This window comes from Silene latifolia, chromosome Y (assembly GCF_048544455.1).
Source record: "Silene latifolia isolate original U9 population chromosome Y, ASM4854445v1, whole genome shotgun sequence".
Taxonomy (NCBI): Eukaryota; Viridiplantae; Streptophyta; class Magnoliopsida; order Caryophyllales; family Caryophyllaceae; genus Silene; species Silene latifolia.
The window spans coordinates 384,862,447-384,884,980 of NC_133538.1; the positions used below are offsets into that span (position 1 = coordinate 384,862,447).

A 22,534-nucleotide genomic window follows, 5' to 3' on the forward strand; every position below is an offset into this window, starting at 1 on the left:
TGTCCTTGATCGACCAGTTTTTGATGGTTGATCGAGTAAATTTGCTAAAGATGTGCTCGATCGAAGAGATGAAAGTGCTCGATCGAGCAGTGCAGAAAAGAGGTCTCTCGATCGAGCAACTCAAAGTTCTCGATCGAGCAAAAATGCTGAGAAATGCTCTTGATCGAGTGGTATTGGTACTCGATCGAGCAATATTGATGCTGAGGATGATAAATTGTCGTCTAAATCTAATTTGGACGATAATTCTGCAATTAAAGATAATTCCTATAGACCCTATGTTCCATTTCTAAGGCGGCTACGGAGGACGAAAGTGGAACAACAATTCGGCAGATTTGTCGATCTTTTGAAGAGTCTTAACGTAAACATTCCGTTTGCCGAGTTACTAACCCACGTACCCTCTTACTCGAAATTCATGAAAGAAATTCTTTTACGTAAGAGGAATGTAGATGAGACTGAGACGGTGGCTTTGACTGAGGAGTGCTCCATACTTCATCAGCATAGGACTCCACCAAAACTGGCTGACCTGGGTAGTTTCTCAATCCTCTGTCACATTGGAACTTATTTAATTGATAATGCGTTGTGTGTCTTAGGAGCTAGTGTAAGTGTCCTGCCTCTGTCTCTCGCAAAGAGACTTGGTTTGACGAAATTTCAATGCACCAACATGACTGTACACATGGCCGATCGTTCATTATCACAGCCCTTAGGAGTCTTAGAGGACGTCCCTGTTAGGATCGGAAAATTCTTTACTCCTGTAGATTTCGTTGTCTTAGACATACCCGAAGATTCATACACTCCCATCATTTTGGGAAGACTATTTTTGCATACTGCTCATGCAATAATCGATGTCGTGGCTAAGACTTTGACCTTTCAGGTTGGTGGGGAGGATTTGACTTTCACCCAGTCCAGTGTATAGGGCGCCCATGTAAGTAATGTCCTACCATGATAATCTCTCTATTGACTCCGACAAGGATCTTTCCAGTACTTTTATTGAGTCATACCCTGCTGTTATGACACCTCTTCCCCGGTCTGGGAGCAAATTGGAGGACCATTCTGTTCTTTTTGCTTCTGGGGGACCTGGCGGAATGGACAGTGTCCTATTAACGAACTTGGTGCACTGCAATTGGAACCTAGCATTGATGATGCCAAAGATCATATGGGGCATGGGAAGAAAAAGCCTGACAAAGGAAAGCGGAAGGATGCGGATTACGAGAAGTGATATTCTCCTTCCAATAGCTCAGTTGTTTGGAGACCGAAAACGGAGGTTACCAATGCTAAAGGGACCTCCTCGAGTCAGAAGTCCAGTTTTGGGCTGTTTAATTGTTTAAAAGGATGAAACAGGATGCTATCCTATTTGTAACATTTTGTAATTTGAATTTCCATTAGACATTTAATTGCTTATTAATTATAGACTATAGTGCAAGCTTAGTTAGATTTAATTAGATCAGACCGAATATAGAATGCGTTCTGTTATTTTGGTATTTTTGCGGGAAGTATTTTTGCATAAAATGCAGGTTTTGGGAAGATGATGATCATTGGGAAGTGTGCCAAGAGGAAAGCACTCGATCGAACACTTTATGTGCTCGATCGAGCAATTGGCCAAGTAGAAGTCCTCGATCGAGTAGTTTGGATCTCTCGATCGAGCAAGCAAATTTGTGGGATTCTCGATCGAGTAGAAAATGCCTTCGATCAAGCACAAGGAGGATGAAAGTTTTCGATCAAGCAATTGAAAAGTTCTCTATCGAGTAGTTTGGCTGCATAAAAGACGAGGGAGTACTCCTTTCTCATTGTATTTTCATTACTCACTTTGTGTTCTTCCCCAATTTTTCAACACCCCTTATTCCCTAACCAAAACCTTTAATTACTTCCCCTAATTTATCATTCAAATTGCCCAAAAATATTTCCAATCATAAATTGAATCAATTGCCCTTATTTGCTTCATAAATTTTCGACTAATTTGGGGCTATTTGCGAAGTTAGGTTTTCGAAAAAAATCGATTAATTCGATTAATTTGTGCTTTCGTTGATTTTAATTGATTTTCTTGTTGAGTAATCATTCAAGTAAGTTCCTTCCCCCTCCTTTATTGTTTAATTGCAATTTGCCCATTGTTTTATACAAATTAGGGTTTTGGAAATTGGTTAGGGGAAAATTCGATTTTGTTGATTGAATTTAAATAGAACTTGTTCTTTGTTGTAGTTATGGACATTAATAAAGAATCCGGTGTCGAAAAGCTAATGTCGACACCGTCTGCGTCGACTTCGACACCATCTCAGACAGTGGCCCCTGCTACCGCCACTGTCCATGTTGTTACCACCACCGTTGTTGTGGTGGTTACTGGTACTGCCACCACTACTACGGTGTTGACCCTTACTGTGTCAACACCCGTCACCATGACACCTGCTACTGTCACGACTGTTGCCCCTGTAGTTACTGTTGTTGCAGCTGCTTTATGGTTCGCGTTTTGGGACGTGCACGGGGTTTTGTGCTTCTGCTTTATGTGTCGCTGCTGACACTTCCACGGAAGCTCTACCTGAGTTTCCGCAGGTACGTTTTTTGTCCCCGTCCCACCGTACTCGCATTTTACATTTATTAGAATGTGACATGACTTCGACTCGTTTTCTGTGTCGACCTTCCTTAGAAAAATTAGGAATTTTAGAGCCCGTTGTTCAGCTGCTCAACGGGACGGGAATGTTCGGATTTGCCACCTTGAAAGAGCTTACCTATCGACAACTGACCTTAGAAATTTTTAGCTCTTTTGCGTTTCACCCCGCGGCCTATGCGACTGACCATGGGAGCAAGTTCATCCCCTTCCGTCTTTTTAACAATACCTTTACTTGGACCTTAACTGAGTTTGGGGATCGGTTAGGCTTAGTTAGTGACGGTTTCATCGAGCCTCCTAGGAAGCTCATGCTTTAGATATGGACTACACTTGCACACACTCCCTTTGGTCAGCGACGTGGTGCCCACGTCCACTTACTCCCAGCCCGTTACTTTCTCCGTCTGCTAGGAGAGACCATTTTTGGTCGTCATGAGCCTAACAATGTTAATAATACTGAGCTGTCTATTTTAGCCGGATACCAGAACATTGATAGCGGTGCCCCGTTTGTTTTTAACATTGCCTACTTGACAGCTCAGCATTTTAACACTGTCGGGTCAAAAGTATCGGGCACGATAGCTTGTGGTGGGTTAGTGAGTCGCACTGCTAGCCGCCTTTTCCCCGACTTTCCCCGTGGTCTTCATTATTTAGATAAGAATAATGTCATCGACATTTAAGTCATGTCTTCTATGAACTGGCTGGCAGCTGACCATAGGACGTGGAAGATAGGCACTTTCCCGTCCGTGACTTTACCTTCACCCTCTCTACCCTGTCTTTCACCTTTGAATACGGTGACGGGTAGACTACCACCACCTCCACCTTCTTACCTCCTTGACTTCACTTCTACCATTTCTAGGAAGCGGAAGAGGACTTTCCCTGCTGTTAGGGAAGTCGGATAGGGGTCTCGACCTACACATGCTGAGTTTACACCCGCGTCCAAGTCCACACCCACGCCTACACCTACACCTACACCCTCTGTCTCTCAGCCGACTTTACCGTCTAATTTTATTGCACCTCTTATTTTTGAAGAGCCCAAGGTCATGGACCAAGGGCGTCGTGATGCTTTGTTGCTGGACACGTGCAGGAGAGTGGCTTTGATGGAGCGGGATCAGGCTCTTGCCCTATTTCCTCTTTACGAGTATCAAATTCTTAGAGGGAGTCCGGTTCCAGCTGGCTGGCCACACCCTTCCTTTTATCGGTACCCGGTGGAGGGGTAGCCTCAGCCTGAGAGCGAGGAGGACTCGGCAGAGAGAGAGGAGAGGATTCGAGCTGAGTTAGACCCGAGAGGTCGTTAGAGGAGGAGAGAAGAGGAGGAGGAGGACCCCACCTTTCAGGTGGTTGACGAGGAGGGTACTGACGAGTAGCAGCTGGAAACTCACTTCCCCAGTTTGTTGTCTGGTTTCGGGAAGTTTGTTATTTTGTGAGTATTTTTGCTTTCTATTTCTTTTCATCTCCTTTCATTTTATTTATTTTGTTTTGCATTTGGTTGTATTTTTCCCTTTCCCCTATTATTCTACTGGTGTATGCTGGAGGACAATGAGGGCATTGTTCGTTTTGGTTTGGGGAGGGTAATGCATCCTTTGAGTCCGCATTTGCATTTGTTTTGCATTCATGTTTATTGCATTTTCTATTTGCATTGTCTTTTATTTTCAAAAAATGAAAAATTCAAAAAAAAAAAATTCAAAAATTCAAAAAATTCACGTTTATTTTTGCATATAGGTTGAGTCGGAACGGTGTATTTCGATGATGAAATTGCACTACTTTTAGTCTTTTTGCTTAAGCCTTGCATAAACTATTATCTCTTTAGCATTGTCTTATCGCAGAATCTACGAGTTAATGTTAAAATTTAGCTGAACGAATAGACTTGACCTGAAAGTTTGGCAACCTACTCATATTTTTTAAGTTTTAGAGCCTTAGAACTGGTGTCATTCATGACCAGTTCATCTAGGATTGTGAGTAGTTACTCCTTGCATAACATGTATCATTAATTTGCACAAGTATGAAATTCAGTTCCTTATTGCCTGCATACATTCGGGTTAGTGGTTGGTGTCACATGCAGGGAGGTGCTTATATTCCCTTTTCTTCTATTTTACCCATTAACTCCACATTTAGCCAAATTTACCTTTTGACCCTTAACTACATCCAAATTTAGCCTGCCTTATCAAGCTAGTTTAGTGTTCATTTTTGCGGTATATTGTTATTGAGCCAAATTTGGTTTGTATTTGAAAGATCGGGAGTTGGTATTATGGAGAGGGAGGATGATGAAAAAAAAAAGAAGTTGAAAAAAAAAAGAAAAAAACAGAAAAAAAAACTGAGGAAAAAAAATGAAAAGAAAAAAGAATTGAAAAAGTTTGATTGATGTCGGTTTTTGCTCCTATATTCTTATTCTATATCTTATGAGGAGTTATTTGTTATACGGTTTAGTGAGTTCTTATGCCAAACAAAGGGCATTGTGCTTAGTTTTGATGGATTAGAAGCGGATGTGTTTTATTTGGTTTTGTTAGGATGCTAGCTTGACTATTAACCTCACATTCCCAAAAATGTTTTGCCCCTTCTCACCCAGTACCTCACTTTTCCATACTTTTGTATGCCCTCGGGTGTGACGGGACCTTGTTGGTTGGAATGTATGTGCACGGTAGCTAGAATTGTCTATCATACTCTATTGCACGCATGTTTAAGTCGGTCGTAGTTTAGGTGAGAGACTTCTTATTATTTCTCTCTTACATATATTTGCTTACCCTTTGCTTCATGAGAGAAGAGTGACCCGTGAGAGTCCATTATCAAAGGTCTTGCAAGGTCGACGGTTCAGCTTTATTATAAACATCTTACAACTCGTTTGCATTTGACACTTTCTGCTATAAGTATTAGTTTGCTTGCATTAAATTTGTTTAAGTAGACGATCTGTAGCTGGCTCTGAGTTTTTATTCCGTTCCATTAGTTAGTTGCATACAGTTTGCTTAGGGACAAGCAAATGTTTGGTTTGGGGAGATTTGATGCGTGCATTTTATATAGTAGCTCTCCGCTAACCAAATGAGATGTCGACCATCCCATTTCTAAGCCCACTCAGGCGCCTGCGCAAGCCGACGCCCCGTCCTCCTCGCGGCGGCCCTTCTAGGCACCTCTTCCTCTTCCCCCGTCTCCTCTACGACTCCCGTATGAACCACAAGAGCCGAGTGAGGATCAAAGTCCACATCCATGAGGTCACACCCCAAAGTAGAAGGTATATCCTCTGGAAAAAAGAAGCAAACAAAGGCATTTAGAGGCCGTTTTAGGGAATTTTTTTTTTCCAAGATTCTCTTTCACTATTCTCAAGCAAATCAACAGGTATGATAAGTCACGTTCCTACGTGTCTAATTTAAGATTAGTCACGTCCACGAGTCGAGATTTCGGCAGCATTTCGTTTCTATAGCTAAATCCCATGCAAAAAGTGTCCCGGAGGACTAGTCACAAACTGAAATTCTAGCATGGTAGCAAGTTTACCCATCATCCAAGGGTCCCAAAACATCAAGTTTTATTGAAAACCGACAAGTATAAGGTCATGTTCTAGCCTTTTGAAGCGGTTTAGCAAAGATCGTCTTATTTCGCTCTCAATTCATCAATACTCAACGAAAATTAGAAATGGATAAATGGTTATGCTCCTATAATTCTCAATTACGCATTTCTAATGTCAATTTTAAGGGGCAAAATCATTTGGGATGAAACCCCCAATTTTTCGGCTATTTTGGGTCACAAAACCCTAATTTCTATCCTTAATTCAAGCTACAAATGCAAATTAAATCAAAGATGAGATACATACCTAGATTGCTCATGGTTTATGGCGAATTTTGATCAAGTTTTGACGAAATTTGATGAAGATTTTAAGGTGTTTTGTGTTTAGAAGACGAAAGTATTTGTTTTTGAAATGAATAAGAAACACACATTGAGTTTCTGTTTTATCAGACCGAGACGAGCTCGGGAGAAAACGCAGTAAATGTTGTGCCCTTTCCTCAGGTCATAAACCTGCTGCATCTCTTCCTCAGCGACTTTACAACAGATCTTGTTATCAAGTCATTATGAGTTCGTTATTTGCGGGCCCCGACCCCATGCTCTACCTTTCTCGTGGTATTTTGCAGGTGTTTTTATTCCGTATGTTCCTTTCAGGCGTTTTATTTTCATCGCCCAGGCCTACATTCTCCCCAGCAAGTTGCAACATTTTATTCCCTAGCGAGAGTTCATTGCCGCTATACAGCCCAAGTATTTCTCGACCAAAGTACAATTCGCTTGAGACAAAGCAAGCAAATTCTTTAGGCGGTGCCCATAACGTTCCTGCCTTCTGATCCAGCAGTGCCCATAACGTCCTGCCATTTACAAGCTTTTTTCAAGCAAATTATTCTCCTGGCGGTGCCCATAACGTTCCTGCCATATTCTTTATTGTTCTCCTGGCGGTGCCCATAACGTTCCTGCCATATTCTTTATTGTTCTCCTGGCGGTGACCATAACTTTCTTGCCATATTCTTTATTGTTCCCCGGCGGTGCCCATAACGCTCTGCCTTTGTCCCAGCGGTTTCTTCTAACGTCCTGATGTCGGCATCAGATGTTTCATCCCTATGAAGTTCCAATTCACCTACACCTCAAGCGTGGTTTCTTCTTATGGTTGGCAAGCTTTTCCACGTACTCCAATGGACTTTAAACGACCCTCCCTGATAGTCGACAGACTCTAAAATGTTTCCAGTGACAGGTCCTTGGCTCAGACCCTTTGAGCCGTCTCGCGTCGCCATAGTCTTCAGGTTGTAATGTTCTATTGACTTGAGGGCTATACTTTGACTTTTGCCTTGTCCAAGCCTCAGTCAAAGTGGGGGCTTTGTACATACCTCGTTTCTACACCTTCCGCAAACCACCCAATGATGATTGGGATGCATATTTATCACACGGAGCGATTTATGACATTTCGTAAGTTCATTGACAAGTGATAGCTCAAACAGTCGAGTCAACCTCATGGTCATCATCTACGCGCTGATACGGTCTTTTTGACAATAATTAGAGTACATTTGGAGTCCGGGTCAAAAAACCGTTTCCATTTTCTAAAAACTGTCATAAGGTGAGTCGGAATATTCTAGAATGTTCTGGAGTTTTATTTCTAAATATTTATTGTTTATGATTTAAATACCGAAAATATCTTCTTTACGAAAATAAGAAACCATACATCTTCCCTAGTTCCTAATTTAAACCGCGGAAATCTTCCTTGCTGAGGAGGAAAGGCCTCAGGAGATGACGCAGTGGGAGTTGCGCCTCTTGGAAAGGTTGCAGTTCCTGCTGCGCCTCATCCTAGGTTGCTTTTTCTCTAGTTTCCCGAATCTTTCCGGATTTTTTTCCTAATCCGACTTTTTCCTAAATTCCTTCTTGTGATTAGTATAAATAGAGGACTCTGCCTTACATATTTTTCAAGAGAGTGTCCGCCCTTCTCTTCTCCCTTTGTATTCTACGACTGCGCTCTTGCTTATCGACGCCTACGTGCTTGCTCTACGCGACCACGTAAGCCCAGATCATTCTGGATACCAGTCACGTTGTATAGACCGACCAATTTGACCACCACACAATCATTAAAATCAATAAATCAATCTTTTAAAATCCTTTTTCAAGGGCACTTTCATATTTGCATAAATTGAGTCGAGTTACCACTAAAAGCCGATTTTGTTAAATGTCGAGATGCTAACATGTAAGTCTGAGGGTGTAACTCCTACCTTTTGTTTTATTTCTGTAATTATAATTTTTGTAACAATTTATGTTATAAACATGCTTAAAACCGTCTTCAAAATCATCTTTTTAAACCTATTTTTGTAAAACAATGGCGAAAGACGACCCCGAAGAAACGCACCAGTAGGTGTGCCTTCTGAAATAGTCGCAGAACATGCTGCGCCTCTTCTAGAGGCTGGTTGTCTGCTGATACTCTTCTTCTTCTTCTTTTTCCTCGAGTATCTCCTTTTTTCATCTTTCGTTTTTCTTTCTTTATTTCTACGAATTCTCATGTTTACTAAGAATTTGAAAATGAAATTTTCAATTTTGTTTTTCGTTGGCCTTGTGCAGTTGTTGGGATGCTAGGACTTGTTATTAATAACGTCTAATAACTAGTTCAACGCCTACAAACGCATTTGAGTTTATCGTTGATTTGTATTACTCGAATTCTTGTTCGCGACGAGAATTCATGTCTTCCATTATATAAGGTGTATCTTTTCTTTAATCATTTCATAAATATTATTGAAAGATTTTTATTAAGTTAAGTTTTTATAACTTTCTTGAATTTTGAGAAAGTGAAGTTTTAACTATTCCATTTTCAATTTTCAAGTTTCGGGACGAAACTTCTTTTAATGAGGGTAGAATGTAATATCCCGAAAAAAATAGATCGTTATGTTTGCTAATCTTGTTATTACTCGTAAATATGTCACCGTTACTAGGTGCAATACTGCAATGTGAATAATAATCAGTAACTCATTACATACTATTAATATTATTTCACTATTATAATATCATAATATTATAATATCATTATCTTTAAGATATTTTGAATGGTTTTAGATAGGGTTGATTGTTGCTTAATACATATGCTGCAAGGATTTTGTTTAGCATTTCTTAATGGCTAAGAAAATGTAGTAAAATCCAACTTGAACACTAACAATCCTAAACCGCCTCATTCCTAGTATAAATAGCCCTCATCCCTTCGATATTATAAGACATGCATACAAACAATCAAAAACGGAGATATGAAATGATAAATAGGGGACGTCTAGCCATTCTTTTATTTACTATTATGTCGTTGAATAAATAAGGTATGATTTCGGGACCCTTCGTCTATATAAGTAATTGTTTACCTTTTAAATAAGATATTAGAAATAATTGGCTATATTGGTTTTATTTGTTAATTTCATATTATGATTGTTATACTGCTCACATGTTATTTTAGTTACCGTCTTATGAATATATGACTCTGATAAGGTTGTTGTTGTCATATTGCATAATTGGCCAATTGTAACATTCGGGATACGATTACGGGAGAGAGAAGACATTACAAATTTATCCTATGTATATGGAAGGAGGAACGTCCCCATGTGAACGACGGTTCTGATTATTACTGGTGAAAGTGCCAGGGGGTTTACACGGGTCTTAGACCTGGGATCCTGTGTACATGGAGGAGGGCTTAGCCCAGGGGATTTTATACTCCGTACATAATATGTCTCGCTTCAGTAATGGTAGACCGGTATAAGAGTGGAATGAGTGTTGCATGATGAAATAAGAACATGATAACTGACATCGACTTTATATAATTATCCGAATGTGTTTCATATGACCTATTTTATATACTTGTGAGATGTGAATGGAGTAAAGTACTAAAACCAAGTAGGGCCAGTGGAGGTGACCGGAGTAATACTCAGCCTGTGGTTGGCTGATTCCGTTACTTTCATTCTTTTTCAGGTACAAGTGTCGGGGAATGACAAGTGTGAGGAATTTCAGATAGGATAAATGACCCCATAGGATGAATATGTAATAGAGTTATTAGTTTTTAGCTTTAAAAAGTGTTTTTATATATTTTTTTTTACATAAGCCTTGTATTCTCCGAAGGGGGAATACGGCGGTGACACCCTTGTAATTCCGCTGCTGTTTATTGTTAATAAAGAGAGGTATTTTGAGCTATCTGCCTGTTTTTCGAGGTGTTACAGCTTTACGGTCGGAATGACCCAAGCAAGTTAAACTCCCATGAGGTGATGCTTTTGATGTCCTAACCCCCTTCAGAAAGAGCCCTTTAACTATAGTGCTCCTAGTGTGGTGTGTGCTAGCTTGGCCCTTATGGTTCGCTCCCAGAACCGTTACCTTAGTGTGAACATGGGCCACCTACACGCCAATATGTCGACGTATAGCAGTCGGAAAGCATCGCTCGGTGACGTAGAAGTGCTTTTGACCGGATCGCATTAGATCGGTCTGTTTCGTCTCGGTGAGTGTCTCGAAACGATACTAGAGATGTTTGGATTCGTCACAAAGAAATTATGGGATGCCTGGAAAACGTTCGAATCCACTTTGTAACTTGGTCAAACGAAACAAAAAGCGGTGCTTGACATAGGTACTAAGATAAGGAATCATCCCTCTTTAGAATCCTATCGCTAGAATGACTCTCGTTCGCTCTGGATAAGGTCGTCCACAATCCAAAGTTTCTTAGTAAGAGGTAAGGGTACGTATTGGGATGCTCTTTAATCGAACACCCAATCCCACCCGTGGTAGCAGCCTCTACTGATCAATCTTTGTTGGTTAAGTGCAAAAGTTGATAAATGGGTTAAATGCATGAGTGTGCATCCACAAGTTTAAACCTAACATGTGAGATTTGCTATGTCGGTTGTTTATCCAAAAATCAAGTAATTAATGTCGAGTTGGAGTTAATGTTGATTTGCATGCAAAACGGTAATTATACATCCATTTACCAAGTTAGGTTTATGGTGCTTAACATGATCCATTTGTCTTTAAAAAAGTGTTTTAGAATGCAAAGTGTAAAATGAAGCTCGTCAATGTGATCCGTCCTATATTCGGGTTAACCGAAGTCAGGATCGTCGTGGACGAGCGCTGAAAATGGGACAGGAGCAGTGTCAGGCAGCCATTGAGGCGCGAGCCTGTTTGTGATGCAAGAGTGTCTGCCCAGGTTTGAAAACTGGAATTCAGAGAGCCTATTTAGGGGCGAGTTAGGTGACGACCCAAATGGGTGTCACCTAGTTGTTGAAAGTGTTTGTGAAATCGTTTGTAAAAGGGTGTTAAACCCGCTTTTGTTGAAAAGGTCATTTAGACAGCTTTTGCGGTAATAAGAATAACGTGACTCAGAATGATTATCACTGTCTCGATAATACTCGATGTCGGGTTCGGATTTGCAAGCTTGACATGGATAGTTTTGTAAAAAGATGTAGAAAATTCGTGATATGAACTAATTATATTAAGTTCATTGCTTTGTAATTAGTCAAAGTTTATCATCATACTCAGGTTAAACCGACATGTTATGTGAAACCAAGGATGATTATCCATATATGACTAATACGGTTTTTGCAAATGTAAACAAATGAATAAAAGGGCTTTAAAATACCCTTTAAAAATGTAATTAACTAAATATTATCACCGAGTCACGGATTAAACCGTCACGGTATAAGAAACCAAGGATAAATGTAATTTATGGTTAAAAATGCACATCATAAAAATGATTTGAAATATTTAAAATGGTAAAAACCGATTGCAAATAAGAAATGAAAATAGAGGATAGATGAACTCAAACACGTTTGAGTTCTGACTGGGGATGCCTAAAGAGGTGTGAGGTTGGTAGTGGTGACTACCAGCCTCTGTTTCCAGTCAAAACTCGGTTTTGGCTCAATGAATCCGTATTTTGGATCATGTTATATATGTTTTATCATGTTAAATTCATGAAAACATATAAAAAGAACATGAAAGAAGAGGATTAATTACACAATAATACTCACATGCTAGGTTGCTTGACGAGAAATCAACAAAGTGTAAACACTCATGAGTCAGAAAACTTGATTTAAAACCGTTTTTGTAAAATATGGAGTGTTGCTTTCCTTTAGTGAAGGTGTAGTCGGTCGAAATGGGAGGTCAAGTGATTTAATGCACGATGACGATACCAAACAATGTGTAAGGCTCGTATTTTCAATCGGTAGGTCGAAAATACGCGTCGGTTGTTGACTCGAGAAGTCGAGGTCTAGAATTTTAAGGGAGAAAAGAAGGGGAGGACTCTAGCATCCCTTCATATGGTGGCATTTGAGGGGTATTTATAGAAGATTTGTGTGGTGGTGTGCGTTTAGGACGACGTGGCTTTAAAAGATGCTTGAAGAGGCGCGAGGATGTCCGAGGGTCTTCGAGTTGTCTTGTCACTATCACACATTTGAATTTGTGGTTTTTTCTATCCTAGGTTTTGTAGTATATGATTTGTGTACTTGACCATCAAGTATACCGGGTATAATTACATTGGAAGCATTCTGAGGTTTGTTTTTTGTGTTTGACTCGGTTTGACTCGTTATTGGAGTTAGGATTTGAATTTTGAGTCTGTTTTTGGTCCGGTGTTGGTTTTATTCTAGTTAGTGTCATTGCGACCCCGTCGTCATGCATTAAACATTCCAGGTATTTTTGAAATGTTTTGAATATTTTTCGTTTTCGAAATTGTTTTTTGAGTTTTCCGACGCGTAGTTATATAAACTGTCGATCAAACGTAGCGATTCCTAAGCATATTGTAGTCCGATAATCATCGGGTGTTTGTTGGAGATTTGAATTTCGCCATTTGCTATCTTTGAGGAAATAACGGTTTTTAATTCCGTTATTTGAAATTTTTGCTGAGAATAGCGAGTTTGAGATTTCGCTATTTGCTATTTTGTGTCGAAAATTGTTGTTGTGATAATGGCGAATTTTACTTTCGCTATTTGCTATTTGTGTTTGAAAATAATGGTTTTTAGTTCCGTCATCTGAAATTTAAGCGAGAATAGCGAGTTTGAATTTTGATATTCGCTATTTGTGTTTGAAAATAACGATTTTTAATTCCGTCATTTGAAATTTGTGAAAACAGCGAAATTTGAATTTCGTCATATTGTATTTGTGAAAATAACGGTTTTTAATCCCGTCATTGCATTTGCGAAATACGGTGATTATGCGTAAATATGGGCCAAAGCCCAAAATTTTGCTGAAACTGACGGAGTCACCCCAAAGAGGTGCAAGCCCTGGGGCGACATAAAGAGGCTTCCCTTTTTTCTTTAAAAGACGCAAGAATGGGTTGCTCGTCTTTCGCATCATCTTCTTCGACACAATTACACATAAGCTCTCAAAAATCGCCATTTTTTATCTTACTTTCTTGCTTCGATTCGTTCTATCGTCATCATGTCATCTCAAGGTATGTAAATCCTCTTGATTCCACTTGAATTTGTTTGCCTTTTTGTTGATTGAATTCGGACAAAACCCTAATTCGTTTGAAATTGATTTGGGCATTTTTGATTTACCCATTTTCGAGTGAAATTGATGCTTGCATTAGGTTAGAAACCTGTTTAGAAGTATAAGGGTGCTTATAGTTTGCATTTTGGTCCTCGTTCCCACTCCCTAGGCGCGAAAAACGCAAATGAGGTGTAAAAACCGTCTTATTTCGCAATGTTGTGCTTACTTGCTTGAGTCGTGTCCCCTATTAGGTTGTACTAGTTTTTGAACCTGTGCACTGCACGGGTGGCAATGTAGATTGTTAATCAAAGTAGATCTTATATATATAGCTTTTGGAGTGAAGGTGTAAGGTTAACTCATCAGTACTCGTAGATTTTAGATGAAACTTTTGAAAAATTATTTTATTTATGCATATATTTGTAAAGTTATATATCGTACATAGTACTTTGTGATTTTTTTTCTTTTCATCTTGTTAAATTATGCGAATTTTAAGGGGATTTACAAAGTTATTGTTATTATATTGCCTTCTTAGATGTTAATTATACTCATTTTATAAATTATATCACAAATCTGTTTCAAGGTAGACTTAGTGTTATTAAAGTTTTAAAATTTGATTAAATATTCCTCCGTGGCTCTTTTTTCTGAAAGGTTGTTGCTTTTTTTATGTATAGGATTTACTCAATCACATACATGGTTTTTCACTTTACCCCTCTGATTTCACCATCTCGTTACTCAATTCCAACTCTTTTAATTCTCTCTTTAAACTTTATCAAACCACCACACCTGCCGCCATCACCTAACCACCAACTCACATCAACCGCGCCACCTCTACTCTTACCATCACCAACCCTAACCCTTCCCCCATTTCCACCCATCTCATTTTCCCCACTGCCCGCCATACCCTCCCTTCCTCCAACTCACACTTAGACCCTTCTTCCCCGACCCTTGCTCACCTTCCTCATCGGTAAGCTTCCCCCACCCACTCCCTAATCCCACCAGCCAAGCCCACCGCCCTGCACATGAACCTCTTTGCAACCGTCATCCCAATCACCCATTACCGACCGTTGCTCAAGCATCATTCCTTCACCCACCACCTCTCGTTCTTCCTCTGCACCCCTCTGCCCAGACACCTCTTACCCCTTTAAAACTCTAATTTGAATTAAATAGCTAAAATAGTTTTTGGACCCTAATTTTTAAATTGGTACAATAAAATGATAAGTTGATGGCTTGATGCTTAAGGATTGAAAATAAAATTATTACTTGATCAATTGTGAACATGGATGCATAATTGTTAAATTTGCCAATAATTTGATTTATCTTTTTAAAAGAATAAGAAAATAATTTTTGAATACTTGAATGACCAATTAAGTTTTCAATACCATTCAATTATATTTTTGTTTTTAAATTACCTTTCGTTTTACATACTTTTTAGTATTGTTCATTGGTTTAGATGTACAACCTAATTATTGTTTGATTTTATTTCCTCTCAATTCTTTTCTGTAATTAGTCACTTTCCCAATTTCATAGTTAGTACTCGTAGCAAAAAAAAGTTAAGATCCAACGACACTCCTCGACAACACAAAAACTCCGGAGAGACGGTCTCTCAATAGCCTTATTGAGAAACCTCTCGTATGATTAGGCGAGGGACCCATTGAATTTGTTTTCTCTATTATGTCTCTCACTAAGTTAATGAGAGACGGTCTTTCATGAGTCCTACTGAAAAAGCCGACTTCACAATTCGTGATTAGACAGAGAAGTCGTTTTTAACACGCTATGCTTACATTTTATTGAATGCTTATGCCCTTCCTACTATGCATTGGTCTATTCACAACTTACGCCAATAACCAGTCGTTCCTGGGTAAATTTACAACACAAAACTGATAAAAGCCGCTTCGAAATGGCATAGTCGTTCAGTTACTCAGTATCCAGCGCTGTAAGCCCTATCCCATATAGCCTTTTTAACCACCCATAGCAAAACTAAGAAGAAGGGAATGAACATTTTTTGTGTAATGGAGATGAAGATTCATTTACGTATAAGAGAGGAAAAGAAATTAAGAATAAAAGAGGTAATTAATTGGTGAGAGAAATATGAGTTAATTATGTAAAGTATTAAGAATCTTCCAAAAATAACTACAAAGAATTAATTATGGGTGGATATTAGATGGATAAGAGCTTATTAACGTGTGCCCTTAGGGCACGCGTTAGAAAAACCGATATAGCTAAAGCACGTTTAAGCATTGAAATTAAGATTTGAATGTACTAAAACCATGATGTTAAAACATTAGTTTTCAATATAAGCTAAATAATAGGAAAATGATTTCCTAAAATATTGGCTACTGTTAACTTTGGAAGGAAATAAAAAATTATATATGGGATATTATGGTAGGTTGTTGAACAAATTTTTTCCTTTTTAGAGGCACATTTTGTGGGGTATTATTAGCAAAGTTAACAAAATTTTGGAAGTAAAATTACCTTTTAAATTTGGATTGGTAGTTTTTCATGTTAAATTAGGATGGAATCCGATTATGTTAAAGTATATTAAATTAAATGTCAAGTTTCCTGCATATGAGTGTTAAAAAGTTAGACGTTATCTTTTTACTCTATGATAATGCTATATTTATGTTTTGGAAATATTAAATTACACATTAATGAGACTTTTTTAGTAGGCTTTGGAGTAATTTCGTAGTATCTTCATAATTCTAATTTTGTAGTATCTTCGGACATATATTTATAATCATAATCAAATCTCTTAATTTACGTTCCGTAAATTGCGTTATCAATTTGTTTTTTCGGTCAATTAGTATTAGAATAACTTGAATGTGCATTAAAATATGGCAATCATTTTGATTTAGTTGCTTTTTTTAACTCAATATTGATCTCATGGCCGTGTCGGTGACGGTCAGGTATAGGGATAAGGGAATTCTGTGCTGACGTGGCATAAGGACATGAGGTTTGGATAGGATTTCCTTTAACCTATCGAAGGGTTTTTGGCTATCGTCGTCCCAATCGATGTGATCGGTGGCGCGGAGCTTCTTGAAGAATGGTTCGCAAATTATAGTAAGCTTGGCTATAAAGCGGCTGATGTATTGGTCTTGATCGAGAAATCCCCGAATCTGCTTCTCGTTCTTAGGCCGAGGCATTTATTGGAGAGCTTTTATTTTGGTGGGATCGATTTCGATGCCTCTTTTGCTGACGACATGTCCCAAGAGTTTTTCGGATGTGACCCCGAATGCACACTTCTGAGGATTTAGTCTCATATTGTATTTTCGAAGGCGAGCGAAGGATTTTCGAAGTGCGCTGATGTGGTCGTCTCGCTCTTTTGATTTGACGATCATGTCATAAACATATACCTCCACTTCTTGGTGCATTATGTCGTGTAGGAGAGTAGCGGCGGTTCTTTGATAGGTTTCTCTGTCGTTGGTTAGGCCGAAGGCCATGACAGTGTAGCAATATGTGCCCCACGGTGTAGTGAATGTAGTTTTGTGCATGTCTTCTTCAGCCATTTTGATTTGGTTGTACCCAGCATACCCATCCATGAATGATAATAGGGCATGCTCGGTGGTGTTGTCTACCAAGATGTCAACGTGCGGCAGAGGGAAGTCGTCTTTTGGACTTGCCTTGTTGAGGTCTCTGAAGTCGACGCAAATCCAAATTCTCCCATCTTTCTTGGATACGGGGACTATGTTAACCACCCAGTCAAAATATTCGGAAACTTTGATGAATCCGGCTTTGAATTGCTTGTCTACCTCTTCCTTTATTTTCAAGGCACATGCGGCGCAACTTTTGCTTCACGGGTTTAGCTCCGGGCTTAATGGGTATCCTGTGCTCTGCAATCTCTCTGTCGATCCCAGGCATGTCTTTCTAGGACCATGCGAATACGTCCATGTATTCGTGCAAGAGGACGATGAATTGTTGTCTTTCCGAGGGGTCAAGGGTGGTCCCTATCCTAAGTTCTTGAGGTTCATTGTCGGTCCCTACGTTGAAGGGTTCGGTCTCCTCAATGATTGGTGTTCTATGTTCGCGTTTATTGAGAACTTTGGCTAGGTGAGATGGGTAGTCACTCAAGTAAAATTCTACATGTTCGTTCAGAATTGTATTGTAGTTAAATTGAGACGAGTCGTAAGCAAACTTAGCATTCATTAAGTCGATCTGAGCCAGAAGCTCAGATAGCACATAAATCTCATGGGGAGTCAGAGGCGACGCAGTACAGGAAGTGTGTAATACTCCATATTTTAGTTGGAGTACACGGTCGAGTACTTGGTTGGTACTCGGTGGAGTGTGTGTTAATCGGCCGAGTGCACTTGACCGAGTAAACCGGTTCAGCAAGTTTGACGGTTTCTTTTATGTTTTGACCAAGGGTTTTGTTTATAAGGCTTAAGTCACTTCCAGTTCATTTTAACATCTCTAAAACCATTTCTAAACCTAGAGAGAGGGAGAGGAAGAGGAAGAGGAATCGTCGAGCCTTTCATTTGAGTGAAGATTTCTCACCGATTTTAACCTAATTCGATTTCCCTGTTTGTAAGTCGATTTTATTCAATTGTTTATACTATTTTTAATTCTTCGTCTTCAAAAAGTTTGAAACAGAGTCCTGTTTATTTGAAGTCTAGTTTATGCATATCAAATTTCGTAGTCAGATTATTTATGGTTTGTCCTAGGTGATTTATTTATGAACATGTCGCTGAAAAATCCGCGAAGATTTGGTTGTGGAAAATGATTTGAAACCCTAATTTATATGTCGATTCAGTTTTAGGGCTTTTTCATACATCATCTTTGTAGAGTCTAGATGACAATAGGATTTGGTATTATCGAAAAATGATGTTTAAACTCATTTTATGAATCACTACTTTTTATGCGATGGATTCTGTCAGCTTTTGAAAATCATTCTGCATACCCTTGATAAGTTTGGAATTTGAGAACAATACGTTAGAAATATTTGTAGCTAAGACTCATGGGGTTCCAATCCAATTGGCCTTGCATCGATTCGATTTTTCTGGAATCAGTTATGCATTTTATAACGAGACTGTCATGTGCTGGAAAATCATGAAAAGTCGTGTTTGTTCTTTAGGTTGATATTCCTATTAAGTTATGATGAGTCTAGCTTATATGCATGATTAATTGATTGAATAGGTGGTAATTATACATCATTATATTATGTAGGTGATGGATATGTGAAGGATCATAATTGATTGCTTTTGTGTGCTTGGATTGTGAAGAGGTAGGGTTTCCCTACTCGGTTTACTGTTTAATTGTTATAAGATTATGTGGTAATTGTTGTACGATTGATTATCTGCTGATCATTGTTGGTGTGTTGGTGTGGGTGTTGTGATGGTTGTTGGTGATGTTCGTGAGGTGCGTCCTCGGCTGAGTAGAGTCACTTGCTAGAGTGGCTTCACACCATAGTTTCGCCCTCTGTGGAACCCGCCACAGGAGGGGATGTGCACACTAATGACCAGGGTTATCGCTCGTTGATGAGCGGGGTTTAGGTGGGCAAGGCTACGGTCCCCCACTGGCGGTGAGGATTATTTGTTGCGATGGGTAATCTGGCAGGGCTACACACTTTAGTGTGTAGTCAGTTACATGTTGTGATTGGGAGTTGGAGGTGGATGATGATCAGCTGTTTATCTTTATCATACTTTGTCTTATTTTGATTATGCAGTAAACTGACCCCGTTTAATTGTTATAAAAACTGTGGTGATCCATTCGAGGATGGTGAGCAGTTTGTGACACGTGATGATTGTCTTTAGCTACGGGGACGAGATGGGGTGTCATCACTTCGAGTCTAGCTTCCGTTGTTACGAGTTTAGCTTTTTGATTCAGTTGTATTAAGACTTTATACTTTTCTTTTCAGTCGGATTTCAAGACAATGTAATAGTTATATTTAAATACTTTAATAAATGTTTTGGAATGGTTTCTTTTGATATACTATCCTCGGGCAACCGAGATGGTAACAGTCTCTCATGCTAGGGTGGTCCTTGGTAACGCACCTCGGTATGTGAAGTTGTTACAAAGTGGTATCAGAGCGACGATTCTGGACCTAAAACCAATGAACCTAATGAACATAAGGAGTCAAAAGAAAATGAACCCGGGGAGAGTTATTTGGAGCGACGATTCTGGACCTAAAACCAATTAACCTAATGAACATAAGGCCCTTACGATCTTGAGCCGCTCACATGGGGGTGTCTTAGGGAGCGCTATGTTTATAAAGTTGTGTGTGTTGTATTTGTGGTTGTGAATCTTGTGAAGTTGTTGGATGAAATGAAAAGTGAATTACTTAATTTGAACATGGTGGTATATGAGAAAGTGAATTGCGTAATTGAACATGATAGACCTTGAGCATGATATTTGATTTATTACATGGCTTTTGGAATTGTAGTAAAGTATTGTATATAGAATTGCATGTTAAAGTATGTATCATAGATATAAAGCTCGTTTTGGCATGACTCGGTCGAACAGGGCGGGTACTCGACCGAGTAGGAGATACTCGGCCGAGTAACCAAGCATTCGACCGAGTGTTGGTTGGTGTATACATAGCAGTAGCTACTGGTTGTGATCACTCGGCCGAGTACTAGGCATACTCGACCGAGTGAGGCATACTCGACCGAGAGAGGCATACTCGACCGAGTGACGTTCATACTCGACCGAGTTTGTTTTATGTGACCGAATCTTATGACCAATTATAATACGCGATGTTAAGTTTGTTACTTTGTGTTTGATAAATGCTTGGTTAAGTACCTGGGGAAGACAAGTACAGTAGCATAAAGGATTGCAAAGAATAAAGACTGGAAGATGATTTATTTCTAAGATTCTGTCTCTTAATTGTTTTGGCTGCTATTTTATACGTGGTTAAGATATGTTAACTAAGTTTTTATATGTGTTAGTCTCGCGTGTTAGCTTTCATTTGCCGCTAGTTTCATGCCTATAAGAGTTACGGATTAAGAAAAACAAATATTTTAGTGAGCAGTGGTCAGAATGTTACTGCACAGTGCTAATTTCGACTAACCAATTTGTAAAAATTGCCATTTTATATGTATACATGATTTTTGAGTGATTGTAACTCCCTAATTAGTAGACTCGTAGAAGTTTCCAAATTGATTAACCTTACTTGATATGGATGTGTCATTAATGAATTATGATTTTTGCAAGTTGACCTTAAAACGCGACAAATTGCTGATAACAATCTGTTTTCACCCGTCGGTTTGGGAAATTCCTTGTAAATTGATTATTTGTGCATTGGACCTAATTTCAACTCTCCCTTTTTCGTGACTCCATGTATTTTCTAAAAAGTATAAAAACTCATGTATTCGTTAAATTGTTATTTATTGGTGATTCTGGAAGTTATAGGATGCTTTATAGTGCCTGTGAATGTGTGTTTGATAACAAGTTTCTAATAAGGTTACACTATGAATTTCGAAGTCTTAGTTTCTATGTTTTGGCAACATGTTTAGGTGACATGAGAAGTAGCTTAACCTATAAGCCTATGTGGAATAAGTGATGACATTGAAAGATTGGGGGTGTCGTGTCTTATATGCCACTTATTACATGACGATGTCTGCAAATCGCATGAACATGAATGATAGCTAGATTGATTAAGTGGATTGATTGTTGCACATATTATAAATAGTAACAAGTGTGATTATGTGCAAGTAACGAGTCTGATTGAGTCAAATATGTTACATGGTGGTTGAGTATATTATCGGCATGAATATGGGATAGAAAATAATATGTGTTGAATGAATCATTGTAGGATGAGGTAAGTCGTATAATAGTCCATGAATAATGTACGATGAGTTAATGATGTTCTTAATTATCATGTAAACTGGGGTAGATTTACAAATAAGAAGCTAATATGTTGAAACGGAAGTATTAACTGATTTATTTGCATGCAATTAGTCTAGCATGTCTAGTGATATGACAACATATGGTTGATGGTGCAAATAGATGGCTTGTGTGATGACGTGATCAGATTGTTAATTGATGGTAAAATATTAGTGTTGAAGTGTGCTCATTTTTTAAAAAATTTTTTATGATCCACATGAGTTGACATGGAACATGTTATTAATCATGATGCAAATGATGATTGTCCTAGTATGTACTGTGCTTGTAAATAAGTGCGTAGTAATGATTCGAACATGTGTGGTTACCGAGTTTGAGCATGATGTGGATTTACGGGTTATACATGTATAATTGATTCATGTGCATATTTTAATTTATTTGCCAAGTAGTACTAATGTGGATACAAATTTGTGCGTAATAGCGAGAATTAGCAACTTATACTATGTATGTACAACTTAATGTTAGTAATGAGCATGAGTAACGATAATATGGCTTTTGTTGTTTACATCCCTTGTGCATTTTTTATAATTGCGATGAAATTGGTAACTCTGTCGGGAAGCATGATTAGTAACATAATAAGTCAAGAATGTTCGGTTATTTGAACTAGTAATAACAATTAAAGGTTGTGTTATTGCATATGTTTACTGTTCGAGTATATGTGCATAAACATTGATTTTATTTTATACTGTCTTTGACATACTTAGTAAGTTGTTTGTATATGTATAGCACTCGTACATGTGGTCGACAACGAATGGCGAATTATGACGGTCTCCAGGGGATTGACACTGTGTATGGCATGAGATTTTGAGATGAGGTTATTAGTTTATAATACGTCCTATGGTGCTGGTTGTCTAGTATCCAGTTATGAGTGGTTGGTCTCGTCCTTTGGTATTAGTTGGCTAAGTGAGCTTTGGTATGCACTAGGGTTTTACGAGTTGTTACTGAAATGTGACATTATTTGATGATTTACAATCTCCTAGGAACGAGTTAAATATGACAGATCAACATAAATATTGACCTTATGTGGTGGATTGTGGTTTGTTTTATCGTTAAAGAGGCCGGTGGTGCATCACGAAACCCCGGGGTCTGTAGGTATATGGGATGAATAAGAAACTTCGGGACGAAGTTTGTTTTTAGGGAGATGTAATGTGATACTATGTTTTTCTATGTGAT

At 38.8% G+C, this 22,534-nt stretch overlaps 1 protein-coding gene across 1 annotated transcript; it reads left to right on the plus strand.

Annotated features, from left to right (window-relative positions):
- The first annotated feature begins 412 nt into the window (after positions 1–412).
- On the plus strand, positions 413–913 carry LOC141631999 (uncharacterized). The gene has a single exon (XM_074444596.1). The coding sequence runs from the start codon at positions 413–415 to the stop codon at positions 911–913; it is 501 nt and encodes a 166-aa protein (XP_074300697.1).
- The last annotated feature ends 21,621 nt before the right edge of the window (positions 914–22,534 follow it).